Below are 16084 nucleotides of genomic sequence, written 5' to 3' on the forward strand. Positions count from 1 at the left end.
GGGAACGATGCAATGTCTTTCAAATCCATCGTGAGAGAGGGGACAAGAGTTGCGAATGGCGCGAAGTTCTGTGAAAATGGTCCTATCGTGAATCCGCCCGTCGGGCTTTCTGGGTGATATTTCCGTCTTGAGTCCGTTGGCGCGCAAGCGGGATGTGGGTTTCTACCGTTCTCGTGAGTTTTTCCCTGTATACTAACTAGCCTGGGCAAATGTCTCGGCCGAGTGAGGTCGCGATATCCCGTCTATCCGCGTGAAAACGTTCTCTGGTGTTGCATCTAACTAGAGAAGTCAATTCGAATTACATTAGAGGTGATTGAAACTATTGAACCTTGTTCAGATGAGCCATCTTGATACTTTTCGATTCAATGTTGAGGTTGTTTCCCTCCGTCTTCACACCGCGGATGTGATACCTAGTGCTCAGGGGTTGATAGGCTCGGGATGCGGATTGTGGGTTTCCGCCCCGCGTTCCCTGAGGTAGTGTGTCCTTGGTAAAATGTATGCCTACCTCTTCTCTCTCCAACCTCGAGCAACTCTCTTTTTTCACATGTGAAACTCTTGATATGACCGCAGTCTACTCTTCACCATGCTTCCCAGCCTTATCTTCTCTGCCCTCCGCAATCTACCTTTCCGCCTGCGAATACTCCGTAAAGTTTCCAGTCCAAAAGACCCGGACACGGAGGGCGCGCCTCCCGGATTGTGGGGCCCAATCCCCTCCCCGCCCGTACCTTACCCCCGCCAGCCCGAACGGCCCGCTAGCGGCACTCTTTTCCCACCTCCCCCTTGCCCCCCCCCCCCCCTCCTTCCCCCTTCCTTAGTCCTAGTAGTTCCTGACGATCTTTTCCTCCAAAAAACCAACCACACAACAATAGCAAGAAAGCAAAAATCAAGGAAAAACAAGATCTGGTGACGAAGATGTTTAGTCCATTTGAAGAAGGTCGGTTGGCTAAAAGTACTTGATTTAAACTCACCTCCGTTTTGTTTTCTGCACGCACCAGCCACCCCAGTCATGTGGCACGGGAGGTGCTTACCTTACCATACCATACCTTTATGTTTCTTAACCCCCGGGAAAGGGCGGTCCGCGGGACACATGTCCCGGGATGTGGGGTTTCCCCAGTAGAACGACGTCCGTTGACCGCCGGTTCAAGCCTTCAAGGTTTCTATCTCTTTACTGTGTAACCGTAACTTTCCTCTCGTCTTTCTCGCTCTCATTCCTCTCTCTGGCTGGCTTCTCTTGTCTGTATTTTAGGCGGCAGGGACGTCTGGGGTCAATCGCCCGTCACCCACTGGCTGCGCATACTTGACGCTTCTCTGAGGCACGTAGGCGCTCGAGGGTGAGAATTGTAAAAAGACAGGTAGATAGATACAGAGAGTGTGTGTATGTGCGCCTACATGAGCTGTGTCAAGGTAGTGCGTGCGTGCGTGTATGTGTGTGTGCGCCATGTTAGGCCTCACTGCCTCGATCATCGACGAAGATGCATCTCGGCTCGCAGGACTTCCCAAGATCTCGTAAATCCCAAGCAATGAAAACCCTCAAAAGCCGATAACCACTTCTCGATGAAACTCCCACAGTTCAAACGCTGACTGGTCCCTCGTTTACGGATGACTCGGTTGTTATCGCTGGGTCTCGTGTCTCGTTCAGCTCATTTAAACTACGTACGCGTCCCTCCCCGCCTCGGTTGCTGCCGCCAGGGCCGACAAGGTTACAAAATGAAAAAAGGCTTGTTTTCTATCCAAGGGTTCTGGATACAAGGCATTTGGGTGAAGAGAATCTATCTTTACCCGGCATGGATAACGAAGTAGCGCCTCAAGCCCTATTTTCAAGCGTCAAGCGATGCATGGGTTGTATGGGTTTCTGTTAGTCTTGTTTGTCGGCTATCCAGGCTGCAGCCTTGCACTGGGGACGGACTGTGAGAGGTACGGATGGTCACGCGGACACAGGAAACCGATAATTTGGTGCTTCTGCATGTTACATGTGCATTACCTCTCTGCTCACCCCAGTTTGACACCGGAGAAGCATTACCTATTCAGGCCCCGTTGCCTATCTGCGGACTGCTTGAAAGTTTTTCTGCCCTCTCGAGTCTGTTCGCCTTTCATAGTGGAGTATCCTGCGAGTATTTACGCGAGGACCATGGCAGTTTGGCAGATAGGCAGACAGAACCGAGGCGTGTCAACGTGGGTTTCGATTTCCACTTTCCAAGGAGCTGGAAGTCGTCAGATTTTCTGCCCAAGGCTCCGGACGTCGTTGTCGGAAACCCTTGTTCGACATATCCCCATTGGACCGCTTGAAACTATCTTCGCAGCTTGTCATCGTGTAAGGCGCAATCTTTGTCAGACTTCTTGCCCTTGCCTTGCGGATTTAATATATCCAGTCAAGCTACAAGCATACCTGCAGACACTGCCGCGATGAACCGAACCAGACGTGGGCTCCCTTGTTCCTGGACTATCTTCTTAACGCCGTTGTCCGCAGTCTGTAAGCTGACGCCCCTCAAGAGTCTGCAGCGGAAATATGTAACCCCTTCTCGGCTTTCATCTGTTTTCATTTGACCGTTGTTTTGGAATCAGGCCTGTCAAATGTCATGTTCATGTCAGTCTGTACTTACAGGGCAGGGGACAACAATAGGTGTGGCGTACAGAGACTGATATGGGTATCTGCTCGGCCCGCTTAGCCTTAGATGAAGAGCCACGCCCCGAAAACGCGTATGTCCAAATATTGTTCTGACGCCTGCGTGTCTCCGCAAGGGGAACGAACGCGAGGGGTGTAGGGAAAGGGTACGGATAGTGTAAGACGACACCGCCCTAAATCTTTCAGCCTTTGGTGATCGGCCATCGCGATGTCGAATTTGAGCAGCCATCAGCTTTAGATGCATCATATCCCCTGCTAAGAGCTCTTGCGGGCGGTCCCGCCATCCCGTGAGGCCGAGGGCGCCGTACAAGTCTATTCCTTTCGGCCTGGTCCGGATCATCCTCAGCACCCCTCTTCCCGCCCTTTTCAGCTGCCCCCCTCGAAAAGCATATCGAATATCGAGCCTTGCCCTGGACGTATGGACGCGTGTACACACCGGGTAGTCAACCTTGTTTGGGAGCAGTAGCCAGTATGTTGCTATCGTGAGAAACTATCAGCTGTCAGTTTCCGGTGTGAGTTCCTGCGTCTCTTGGCAGAAAAAAGGTTGTCTGCATGGCGGGAACCGCGGATGAGAATGGAGGGGTCCTCCAGAAACTCGCCTATCCAGCTTTGACAACCGACGATAGCGGGGCAAGACCGAAGTACCACCTAAGCACCAAAGCAAGAGACGAGGACATTGAAGGTGACAGTCGATACTTCAGATGCGCGTTTTTGATTTACGAGCCTTGGAGTTTTGAAATGGTTGTCTAATTCACCGTAGCCGCCCGATCCTTGAGTCAGCTGCTAGCGCAAGGCCTCGCTTCTTCTCTAGTTTCTGCGTCGGCATATCGGAGAAGTGGCTGAATCCGTCTTCGTGATATTCAATGCGATTTGTTATAGCGTCATCGCATTGTATTCCCTGCCGCCCATTACGATGAAAAGCAAAAGAGTCGGGTGGAGAAGCCGTTAGCTTGACTAGCTCGTGCTATCACGGGCACCTCGCAACTCTCGTAAACGCAGTTGTCTAACACCCATGCCGCTTACGAAGGGTAAAAAAGTGAAAAAGTTGTCTATTTTCAATTCGTATTTGACTCATGCGGCTCGTGCGGATGCTCCCGTAAAGTCAAAATTGGAGCAAAGAGCAAGCGGGGTGCAGTTGTGCCAAGACCGTGGAGCACGGGGCGGGATGTCTCGGTGAACGATCATGGCCCGAGGCCGAAGATCCGCCAAGTCGATGGTTATGGCCGGAACACACGGACCAAGACTTGTTGGTGGCCGAAGGCCGTGATGAGAGCACACGGAAATTTTGATTGTGGGCCTGACTATCCTGTGATAGTGACTGCTTCGCATTAGGATATTGTGATGGAGAAACCCAAGAGGTTGCTTAGATGGTCTGCTGCAGGTGTACGGGTTGCGGGCGTGTCAGGAGTCAAGAGCATAGTATTCGATCCAGGGGAAACGGCGGTGAAAGCAAGTGATCGTATACATTGCGTCTGGGCCGTATTCGCCGAGTCCTACCACAAAGACAGCGCTTCTTTGAGGTAGTAGACGCTGGGACGTGATTCGGTTCGGCAGATGAAATATTGGCCCATGGACTCCCTGAGCTCTGCAGATGTCTGAATCATTCGCTCTTCTCACTTGAGCAAAGGAAGCCAGCCGTTATGTGGCCGGCATGTGGCCTATACTACTAGGTTAGAGTTCCTATACTATCGTATCAGTGGATCGAGTGTGTGAATGTTCGGCATGAACCTCGAAGAGGCGGCAGGCATTCCAGAGAGTCTAAGGATTAAGCATATACACTGTTGCTTTTTGGGAGCTCGCAATCCCCCCATAAAGGAATTTCGGGAGCAACCGATAAAGTACATACCAACGAACGGCGAGCAATGACCCGTCGAGCTGAACTCTGGAAGAAGGTTATCTCGAAGGGGGGTATAGAGGGGCAGAGGCGAAATTTGATGCGAGCGACTTCGGCAGCACCGTGATGGAGAGGTTGGAGATGCCAAGACTTTATTGCCTATTCCGGCCATGGTAGACGAACAAAAATGGAGATTCGGCGATGGCAGCGAATCTCCGGATGACGGTACGGTGTTATCGGCGAGATGATGTTACTTGATGGTGACATGTTCTCGCTGTTCTGAGGTGGTTCTGAAGTGGTTGAAGCTGGATGATGGCGGGTTCAAGGAAGATAGCAGAGTGTCGTTCCGTTGATGAGGTGAAGTTTGCTGCAAGCGGCGATGTTGTCGTTACACTGGGCAACCCGCGGATTGAATCCCGCGAGAACGGAGTACTGTGTAGGTGTACGGAGTAGTGAGCGGACGAGGTTTGGGCTGGGAGGAAGTTGCAGTCCGTGGTTGTGGTTGTGGTCGTCGTCGTCGTCGTCGAAATGGCGGCTCAGGGTAGCCCCTGGCGCCGGTGAGCTAAGACATTCCGGTAGTAGTGCCATGCAAATGCGGGAACCGGCATTTGTCTAGCGCTGTGCACTGTCCGCTAACGCACCCTTGCGGGGGGCCACGCTGATGGGCTCTAAAAGAGGTAGCATCCAGAGATGAGGCTTGCGCGGCCAAGCAGGGGTGAGGGGGAGGCAGGACAGACTCAGACTTGGGAACTTGGGATCTTGGGAAGGGGAAGAAGGGGTGAAGCCTGGATAGGTGGATCATTGGGTGACAGGGGAAGTTTCGGAGGCGAGGTTCTTGCCATTGGCACTTTGCGATGTTTTCTGCCATTATCCACAGTTCATCCTCCTCTCCTCCATCCTCCATGATACCATACATCGATACTCCATCTTCAACCACCCATCATCCATCACCCATCATACCCCCCTGCTTCAGATACCTGTACCCACCAACCCAACAGCAAAACATCGCCAGCCGACATCTTTGACAAGCACATGGGCCTTCCCTCGTGCTCTCGTGCCCTGTCAACGCTGCCAAAACCCACCACCTCCTTGCTCTGCAGGACACCAAGACAAGGGTGTATAGCTATCGGGGGACTGCTCCATTCTTTCTTCCTCTTCTTACTTGCATAATGGATCCTTCCAACATACACGAGGCTAGCATCTCACCTGCGTCAGGTATCCCTCTTCTGTCTGTCTCTGTCTCTCGCTATCTCCATACCTATCTCTCCGTCACCAACGGCCAGCCAGCCGCCCCTCTCCTGTCTTGAGTGTACCCAATCCCCCCCTGCTCTGTGCGTGTCTACTGACCATTGATGCTCCCTTGGCCCCCCCGCAGGGAGCCAGGGACTACGTACGCAATCGCAGTCCGATGGTGCTTCCCGCAAATAGCGCCTAAGCCCGCTACGGAGACTTGACGGGAGCTTCTTCTAATCAAGCATACTTTGCGCGCTTGCAAGATGATAACGAGATTGAATTCAGAGTCTAATTACCAAGTGGAAAAGAGTCGTGCTGATCCGGCACACGAGAAGCGCTCGCTCTCGGTTCTGAGTTGCCATTCCAGCCGTGGAAGCTGCTTGATGGTTGATTTCCACGTACTCCGTTGTTCGCAACAGCCCCTCCCTCGTCATCGATAATCGAGATCCTGCGGGTGATCCTACATTCGGAACCAGGTCTTGGTCTTGCCATCCCATGTTCGCACTTCGCCAACTCTCGGGTCTCTCTTCTCGTCTTTCGTCCCGAATCTTGACGATGTGTTTCCCCTGATCAGCCAACGTTCGCCGCTGTCAATGGCACTTAACCCCACGATAGGGGGCTTCCAACGCAGTGAACGCCACTCAACACACGTGGGACTGGCAAAAAACATGCGGCGTTACCGTCGCACTGAGTCCGAGACTTCCCAGCAAGCGTGTCTCAAAAACAGCTTTGCGCGGGGAACCAGACGAGTTGCAGCTAGAACGGTAGGACCTGCAAACATCAAACAATTTCCACCGCCGTTGGAGGCTTGACGTTGCTTTTTCCGAGTCAGAGGCTCAACATAGTTACAAACGACATCGGTCACCGAATCTGTATTGTTTTACGATTATTTCACTTCTCCGTGTGTTCCAGCAAGGCTGCAACCTCGTTAGGGTATACAGTACACTCCATTCAGAAGTCTTTGTCTTGGCCACTGGGAAACTAGCCGTGTTGGCTTGAATCTTCTCCATATCACCCTGACCCCCCACCCCACACTTTACTTCCCTTGTCCCTTTTTGACGCGCCCATGCCATATCGAACGGTTTTCGTTTTGACGCCGTTGCATTGGATGACGTTGACCGCGGCCACAATGGGGCCCCGGCGGCTTAAAGGATGGGATACCCTTGCCAAGACGCGTCTGCTCGTCCGCCCATACGCAGCGGAGCAACGCCACAGATTCGGACGTCGAACGGTTCAACAGCAATTTTTGCGCTCTTCTGCTATATCCCGTCTTATCATACTACTGGCCCGATCAGAGCTTTCTCACCGTCAATGTTTCCATCCAACCTATTACGCTAACCGCCAACGGGGTTTCCCGCGTAATGCTTGGCTTTCGGCTCTATCTTATTGGGCAGCCAAGATGGGAACATCCCCCTTCTCGCGCCCTCTCCCTCATCTAGTTTGGGCACAATGAGGCTCCCAAAGTCTAGGTTTCTTAGTGGTGAGGATCCTTATTAGTCAAACCATGATGCCGAATTAGGCATGGTTCATCTCAAGGACATTTCTCCGGTCCTGATCGCCGTTGAACAAGACAACCCACGGACATGGAAGACGTCAATGTCATTCCATGTTTCGTTCGCTTCGTTCGGAGTAATCCATTGCAGAAGAAACAACGGCGCACGGGGTTCGGGCCTGATGACACTCTGTATCCGTACCCGCGGGGCTAATGCAGCCACACAAGCACGGTTTCGATAGTCCTGCCTGTCTGCTGTAGCCTGTACGGGCTACACATACGCGTCAGCCAGTTTCGAGCACTTGTTTCGATGGGGAAAGAAGACGCTGACTACAGAGAGAGAGTCGTAGGCGAACCTCGTTCTGAATCGACTAAGCATGTGGACGGACTTGGCGATCAACGACGAATCTCCATCTTGTTCCCACCCTCACCGGTGTCTTACTTGCTTAGCCGCCTGAACTTCAGACGAGGGCATGACGGGCCAAGAATATGGAGACCTCTCTTGCCCTGCCTCCTTTGACAAAGCTGCAAATTTCCACGCACATATTCACCGGAATGGCGCCTATATGCAGGCTTACATGATCCATGTAGAACATCCATATCGAACTGGGCTCAGGGGAGGGGAGGGGGGTTCGTCAAAGTGGCCCACCGGAATAAGGGAAACAACACCCGACGATGGTTTTCGGGAGCAGAAAGCGAGAAAGTGAGCGCGGCATGGGTCCTTGTGACTGACAGCAGACCCTCCTTTTCTCTCAACGTTGATTTGCGACATGGGTACTGATTCCTCGTATAGGCACAATGTTCGATAGTTGCCAGCCAAGCATGGAGTTCGTCCACCGGAGTCGATGTCACGGCCGAGCGGCCGAGTAACCGACGACACTCCTCCTTCGCATCTCACCAAACCTACCTGGTCGAACGAGCGATGTGCCTCCCATGTGGATGTGGGCACGCCGTCTCTTCGAGTCAGGGGTGGTCGGCCTCTGGCACCGAACTAGGCCCTCAGAGCGCAACATCGAAGGGAACGCTGCAAGTTGGGATTGCGAATTCAGTGATTCACAATCGGGGTATCTCGTTCTAGCCAAGACGGCGTCAAACTTGGCGAGAGAGATCCTCTATTCGTCCAGCCTGTCTGTTCGTGATGGGCTCGAAAGCTCGTGTTCGATTTCTATAAGACGAGGCAAGTCTGCCCGTCTCTGGAGTGAAAGTTATCTTAGCCACCATCACTCGCTTCTTCAAGCCTCGGTCTTCCTTCCATCATCATCTTGCCTTCATTCGTTTTTGAGGCAGTTTCTCATACAATCACTCGTTGATTCTCAAACTTTCCAATCGTTTATTCTACATTCGTTCTGCAGTACATCGCTTCTCGCCATGTATAAACGCTCACTTTTGGGATGCTTCGCGCTCCTGTTCCCTGCCTTGATCTCAGGCGCCCCTTCGTCTGCTGCTCCGAGCACACTCGAAAAGCGTCAAGACTGCGTCTTTGACTCCGCTCTCAACCCTTCTTGCTGGGATGGCACCCACGATCTCTCGACCAACTGGTACGAGGAGGCTCCCAACACGGGCGTCATCCGCGAGTACTGGTTCGAGGTCACGAACACCACCATGGCTCCTGACGGCGTTGAGCGCATGGTTCTTTCCATCAACGGAACGGTTCCTGGACCTACCATCATTGCTGACTGGGGTGACACTGTTGGTTAGTGTTTCTGATATCAAGGAGCTTAAGGTGTTTTCGAGATTACTAACAGCATCATCTCAGTCGTCCACGTCAAGAACTCTCTTCAGAACAACGGCACCAGCATTCACTTCCACGGTATCCGCCAGAACTATACCAACGAGGCTGACGGCGTTGCTTCCATCACTCAATGCCCTACTGCTCCCGGCGACTCCATCACCTACACCTGGCACGCTTCCCAGTACGGCACGTCCTGGTACCACAGCCACTTTGCACTCCAGGCCTGGTAAGATCATTCTTCCACAAAGCTTCACATCTCTCGACATGAACCTAACAAGCCCCAACAGGAACGGTGTCTTTGGCGGAATGATTGTCCACGGTCCCGCTTCAGCCCCCTACGACGAGGATCTCGGCACGATCGTCCTGAGCGACTGGTTCCACCGCACCACCGACGAGCTTTACGAAGAAGCCGCCAGCAGCGGCCCGCCCCGCGCCCAGACCGGTCTTATCAACGGCACAGGCATGTACGACGGCGCCGGCTCCCGTTTCACCACGGCCTTCGAGGCCGGCAAGTCCTACCGCATGCGCCTCGTCAACGCCGCCATCGACACCATGTGGAAGTTCATGGTTGACAACCACACCCTCGAGGTCATCTCGGCCGACTTCGTCCCCATGAACCCTTACAACACCACTGCCGTCTCCATCGGCATCGGCCAGCGCTACGACGTTATCGTCCGTGCCACCGAGAGCACCGGCGACTACTGGCTTCGCGCCATCCCCCAGCTCACCTGCAGTGAGAACGAGAACACCCTCGACATCAAGGGCATCGTCCGCTACGATTCTACTTCCACCGCCGACCCCACTTCCGAGGCGCACACATACATGGACAACTGCCTCGACGAGAGCATGTCCAACCTCGTGCCCGTTGTCGCTCTCGAGGCCGGCCAGCAGACCTACGACGATACCCTCACCGTCGGTCTCCAGACCGTCAGCAGCCAGTTCAAGTGGACCCTGAACAACAGCACCTTCCTCTCCGACTGGGACTACCCTAGTAAGCCTCGCTTCCACGAATATGCAATGGCAATATGATACTAACATTCAAAAACCAGCCGTCGAACAGGTCCTCGGAGGCAACGACACCTTCTCCACCCAGCAAAACATCGTCCACCTCGACCAGGCCAACGTCTGGGTGCACTTCATCATCCAGAACCCTATCGGCCTCGCCCACCCCATCCATCTCCACGGCCACGACTTCTGGGTCCTCGCCCAGGCCACGGGCACCTACGACTCCTCCGTCGCGCTGCAGACCGTCAACGCGCCCCGCCGCGACGTCGCCATGCTGCCCGGCTCCGGATACCTCGTCATTGGCTTCTACACCGACAACCCAGGTGTCTGGCTGATGCACTGCCACGTGAGTACAGACTTTGACGCACCATCCTTCTTTCTCGATATACTGACATTCATTTACAGATTGGATGGCACACTTCCCTCGGCTTCGCGCTCCAGCTCATCGAGCGTCCCACGGAGATCGCGGCCATCACCAACGAGGATACCCTCAACAGCACCTGCGCCAACTGGAGGACCTATGCCGAGGAGGAGTCTGTTCACCAGGAGGACTCTGGTGTCTAAGTTACCCACCCCATCTCCGCCCGCGGTCATCCGCTGCACACACGCACACATGCACACACTTCAACACTCTTGCACATCACAAACGACAAATAACGTCATGAAATGTTCTCCTATGTCACAGATCTTCATCTCTCAATCCGGGAGTTTTTGGGTAACACAGTAATTGTTTTTGTACATTCCTTATTTCTCCTATCTTGTACATATAATCATAATACAAAGGTTGCAACCCCATAGATGTTCTCCAATTGCCGAATCAATATCTGATTTATGATTTTGTTTGCTTCACCTCATTGCTTCTAGCGAAATATTCCGACCGCGGCACTCTGGGCCCCCATCCCGGTGTTGCCTGGCTTCGCCGGTCGTCCGGCCCTCGCGGAGCCGCATGTCTGGGCCGAAAGCTTGGTTCCGCTCGGCTTTCCATCTTGAGAAAAGTGCCGAGCCGGTGGAGTGGAGCATGTATTCTTGGTCTTTTGTGGAGACACTTGGTTTCCGTTTCGGTGCCGTGCCGGCCCATGTGCCGGCTGTAGCTGAACACCCCCAATATATGCTCGTAGAGCCGGTCCAATCATGGAATAGACGGACACAAACCCATTTCGTCATTGGTTTGCTTCATACTTACCTACCGAACTACGCAGTATGCGAATGACCATTTTGCCAAGACATCGATTCAGTGGGCAGTTCGGTTGAATTATCTGCGTTATCAACGTGGATTGGTCGCGAGCCAAAGGTCAAGCTTCTTCATTCCCATGCGGCACAGCAAATGGCTGTCGCCCCCAAAGCTCCCCTTTCGGGTGCCGTCATCGCCCCGAACTCAACCTTCGTTCTGGCGTAGCACCGCAATCGTTCGACACACATCTCGCAACTTGGTTTCCGCAAGTGGTTGCGGAGTTACTCCGCCCCTCGACCCCGGTCATTCGTCTCGACTCCCAGCGCTTCTTCCCCCCAGTTCCCCGCATCATTTCGCCTCCAACCCCGGATTTTGGATGGTCATGGAATGGATACGTGAACGCTTTTCCGTGTGTGGGGATTTTCCTGTGGAGGAGGTAGGAGACCGACGAGCCGTTTGCAATTCAAGCTTAAAGGTGTGTGATCATTTGGTGCTTTTCTGTTTCTGGACTCTTACTCCGAACGCGAGAACGAAGAATGAAGTCTTGGCTGGGATTATTCGTATGATCTCGTATGATATGATAGGTTGGAAGGTTGATGAGGGAAAAAGTAATTAGTGATCGATGCCGAGTGGTTGGGAAAAGGATTCGCATGCAGCTTCATAGATTCACTCGGCTATTATCCACCTGATATCTCGTAGCTTATCTTTCAGAGAGACATGTTTCGATGATTCCTCCATCATTGATGAGCATTCACTTTGCCATGACTGATGAGGTCAGTCGGTACTCATCGGACCGATGTCGACTACCGCCGCGAGGCCTACTTTAGAGATGCGGAGAAGATACAGTAATGAAGAGCTAGTGGAGAGATCTTCGTCACCACAGTCCAGAAGCAATACCTACTTTCCCCCGGTCTCAATTGTGAATGGCTGGGAATATGTAACCCCATCGCTCAGCGGGGTGGTAGGGGAACGGTGATTATCCCGACATGGGGAAAAAAGCTGGGACGAAAGCACCCATGCATGCCGCTCTTTTTCCCTTTTTCCGCTGCGGGAAGCCATATGCCATATCTGGGGTAATGTGCGGAGTTAAAAAGAGGTAGGTCCGCTTCGCAATTGAATTGAACATCGCTTACTAGTACCTTACTTGAGGACGGAACTACTGTCACACACACTCGATCGCCAGCGAGCCGGAGTGAAACCAAGTGTTCTTGTGAGGGCAGACAGACCCCGATTCAACAGCCCAATCAACAATTCTCCAAGGAAGGCTCCGCCAAAGTTCACGGCAACCGTTGGGGGAATAAAGATGGCAGACGGGAAGCAGTCCGAGGTGGACCACGCCTCACTACATCACGAACACCGCGCCGGCGACCTGGAAGATGTGCCGCCAAAGCTCTCCCTCGAGGCCGAGCGGCGCGGGCTGCAGCCGCCGCCCATCGTCGCGGCCATGTCGCACGAGTACCGCGTCGAGCTCGAGAAGAAGCTCAAGCGCAAGGTGGACATTCGCTTGCTCCCCATGATTGTTCTCATGTACATCTTGTAAGTGAAGAAGGGAGACTGTTATTCTCAAAACTTTCTCCCAATTACAATGTTGCTTTGCGGTTCTTGGCCGAGAGTAGCTGCTGACCTAAAAGTTTGTAGGAACTACATTGACAGGAACAACATCGCCGCGGCGCGTCTGGCGGGTTTGGAGCGGGATCTCAATCTCGACCCGAATTCGAACCAGTTCCAGACGGCTGTGAGTATCTTGTTCGTCGGATATCTTCTCATGCAGGTGCCTTCGAACCTGTTTCTCAATAAGATTGGGAAGCCTGCGCTGTACCTTCCAACGTGTGTAAGTAGAAACTCACTCGTCCCACTTCAGTAACCGTACCATCAAAGTCCCTTTCTATAGACCACTAACGATACCGCAATTCAAGATGGTAATCTGGGGCGTCATATCCGCCGCGACAGCCGCCTGCCGCAACTACGCAGGACTCCTCGTGATCCGCTTCGTCCTGGGCTTCGTCGAGGCTGCCTACTTCCCGGGCTGCCTCTACTACCTCTCCTGCTGGTACACGCGCGAGGAGCTCGGCCTGCGCACGACGATCCTCTACACCGGCTCCCTCATCTCCGGCGCCTTTTCGGGCCTCATCTCGGCGGGTATCACGGGCAACATGGACGGCGCGCGCGGGCTCGGCGCCTGGCAGTGGCTGTTCCTCATCGAAGGGGTCGTGACCGTCGCCGTTGCGTTTGCGGCCTTTTTCGTGCTGCCCAATTTTCCGCGGACGACGTCGTGGTTGAGCGAGGAGGAGACGGCGCTCGCGGTCTGGAGGCTGGAGGAGGACATCGGCGAGGATGATTGGAAGAATAGCGGGGAGCAGACGTTCTGGCACGGGTTCAAGACCGCGTTGGAGGATGTCAAGACGTGGATTCTGGTAAGGCATACCCTCCCTCTTCCTCCATATGCATAGACTAACACGCCTCATCCCAGTTGGTCCTCATCTTCTGCATCGTCGCCTCGGCCTCCATCACAAACTTCTTCCCCACCGTCGTCCAAACCCTCGGCTACAACTCCGTAATCTCCCTTCTCCTAACCTGCCCGCCCTACGTCCTCTGCGTCATCACGACCTGCATCAACGCCTGGCACGCCGACCGCACGGGCGAGCGCTACTTCCACATCGTCGTGCCCCTCTGCGTCGCCATGGCGGCCTTCATCCTCGGCGCCGCCACGCACGCGACCGCCCCGCGCTATGTCGCCATGATGCTCCTCGTCCCCGGCGTCTACACGGGCTACACCACGGCGCTGGCCTGGATCAGCAACACCCTGCCGCGTCCTCCCGCCAAGCGAGCCGCCGCGCTGGCGTTTATCAATGCCGTGAGTAACTGCAGCAGTATCTACGCGAGTTACTTGTACCCCAAGAAGGACAGCCCGCAGTACACGGCGGCGTTTATCCACAACTGCGTTGCTTGCTTTATTGCCATTTGCGCGGCGACGGTGTTGAGGTTTGTGTTGGTGGGGTTGAATCGCAAGTTGGAGAGGGGGGAGCACGTCGAGGGGGCTATCAATGCCGCGCCGGGAGAGGCGGCGGCGCATGGATTCCGGTTCAAGATATGAGAAATTGGTTCCGATCCTATTGGAGTGGTGCACAGATTCAGCAAGGAGAGAATCCAATGTAAGGATTCGCTGTAGTCACGGCCTGATAGGTTTGTAGATAGTCGTTATTAACCAGCCTGAACAAAAGAAAAACCAAGTTCGATGTCGAAAGAAATCGCAGACTTCTCGCTTGATTAAGCTATGGTATCTGATGAGGGTACCCCTGAATAGCTTCCTACGTCCGCATGGCAGGATAACTTTGGCCGACTACAACCCGGCTGGTAGACTGGTGTAAAGTACACATCACAAAACTCCCCTTCATAAGGACTCTAATCAGTCAATTCGGTTGTAAGTAGGCTGAAGCCCCAGATGGTTAAGCAACCTGTCCACTACAACTTCGGCATCGTCAGCTGCGAGGGTAGAATCAACTTATTCGACATTAGATTAGATACCCCCTCATCATATTATTCCAATGGCCTTCGTTTCTAAAGATCAAGCTAGAGCATCGGGGCTGGAGACGCAGAGCGCACCGAGTCGTAGTTGGGAGACACCATCTCAAGTTGGATTCGCCAATTCCATAGGACATTGCAAAAACATCAGAAGACAAGGACATGAGACCAGAAAACTCGCTGGCTACAGTTTTCGAGGTTTCGAATCGCGAAGTATCAGTCGGACGACAATGAGCTGACAGCGCTCAGAGAGAAATTCTCCGGAGGTATGTGGGTAGCATTATGATGTACCCGGGTGCAACTCTAGGAAATCAACGTTGTTTCAAGGCCATTGAGGTTGCATTGGAGAGATTGTCAGTGTCTGTTTCTCACATGAGCTGTCGAGCCAATCGCAGGTTAAGTAATTTCCCAGGCCAGAGCAAGAGTTGTTACCTAGAATAACGGATTCTGTAAGAGATGGTGCCAGCATCTACGAGACTATGGCCAAGCTCGAGAGTTGGTGAAGCGCGACAGCCAAAAGTGCGAGGAACGATCTCGATTGCCTCACACACACATTGGTAGGCCAGTCAATGTCACAAGCATGTGACTGCCCAATCATCCTGACGACCAGACGACGTGTGCAGTATAGAGTCAGTGCCGCATGAACACGTCGGACAAAAGACGACAAGCGCAATTATAACACCTAGGTGAGCTGAAACACTTTCATCGCATAGGCTGCCCTCATTTGGGTTCTTCCAATCGCTCTTCGCAGACACGCTGTCCTTTTGTTCCTCTGCTCTTGAGAAGATGGAGGTCTTGATTGAGTTGGAGGGGTAGAGCCGATTGATGCGAATTAGAGCTCCCATCCCTGCGCCCATCCGGTACTGCTTATCTTTGAGTTTGTTCTAGAAGGCCAGGTTTTCTTCCTGTAAAAAAGTGTCTGGGCTATCCGGTCCTAGTTCTCTGGGCAAGGAGTCTAAGAGTCCGGCTTGGCTGGGCTCGCGATCGTTATTCGGATCAGACCCACGTTTCGAGGTGTCAATTCGCAGTTGTAGACTTTTACAACCGGCGGGATGATCCGCTTGTTTGGGTCCAACTTGCTATATGACGGAAGAGTGCAGTGCTGGATTGGGCGATTGGTCATGAGGTCCGGACGCCGAGGGCATAACAAGGAAGACGAACCAAGAACATGGGATGACGAACCCAAGCCGCTGCTGGAAAAGGATGAGATGTACATGAGAAAGTTCGAATAATTCCAATTTCTCCTTTCCAGACTTTCCCCCATTCGTTTGACAACTTGCTGCTCTAATTGCAACTACCACTGCACTTCCTCCATCGTTGACGACCGTGCTACAATGCCACACTGGTGCCGTTGAAACAAGCCCCGAGTTTCGGACCTTTTGCCGGCGGCGGCCGCCGGTGCGGCGTTACAGTGGGAACGCCAGTGCTGAAAGGGACCGTTTCGGGGTCTTTTCTTCCCAGACCGGATACTT

General features: G+C 53.4%; 2 protein-coding genes across 2 annotated transcripts; both read left to right on the forward strand.

Annotated features, from left to right (window-relative positions):
- The first annotated feature begins 8399 nt into the window (after positions 1 to 8399).
- On the forward strand, positions 8400 to 10625 carry HER10_EVM0010331 (multicopper oxidase). The gene is made up of 5 exons (XM_035479794.1): positions 8400 to 8875; positions 8939 to 9140; positions 9202 to 9905; positions 9964 to 10265; positions 10325 to 10625. Exons 1-5 carry the CDS (start codon positions 8551 to 8553, stop codon positions 10481 to 10483), a joined length of 1692 nt encoding a protein of 563 aa, XP_035338829.1. The 5' UTR covers positions 8400 to 8550; the 3' UTR covers positions 10484 to 10625.
- A 1768-nt stretch (positions 10626 to 12393) lies between these two features.
- HER10_EVM0008312 (pantothenate transporter liz1) lies at positions 12394 to 14184 on the forward strand (the record flags this gene model as incomplete). The annotated part of the gene is made up of 5 exons (XM_035477839.1): positions 12394 to 12626; positions 12729 to 12921; positions 13007 to 13069; positions 13100 to 13504; positions 13561 to 14184. The coding sequence occupies 5 exons, from the start codon at positions 12394 to 12396 to the stop codon at positions 14182 to 14184; spliced, it is 1518 nt and encodes a 505-aa protein (XP_035338644.1).
- Between the last annotated feature and the right edge of the window lie 1900 nt (positions 14185 to 16084).

The sequence above is a fragment of the Colletotrichum scovillei genome (assembly GCF_011075155.1).
Source record: "Colletotrichum scovillei strain TJNH1 chromosome Unknown Contig00001, whole genome shotgun sequence".
Lineage (NCBI taxonomy): Eukaryota > Fungi > Ascomycota > Sordariomycetes > Glomerellales > Glomerellaceae > Colletotrichum > Colletotrichum scovillei.

Coding starts and splice junctions, on each gene's coding strand:
- HER10_EVM0010331 (XM_035479794.1), top strand. CDS start 8,551: ATGTATAAACGCTCACTTTTGGGATGCTTCGCGCTCCTGTTCCCTGCC. Junction 9,141..9,201: donor CACTTTGCACTCCAGGCCTG/GTAAGATCATTC, acceptor AAGCCCCAACAG/GAACGGTGTCTTTGGCGGAA. Junction 10,266..10,324: donor TCTGGCTGATGCACTGCCAC/GTGAGTACAGAC, acceptor ATTCATTTACAG/ATTGGATGGCACACTTCCCT.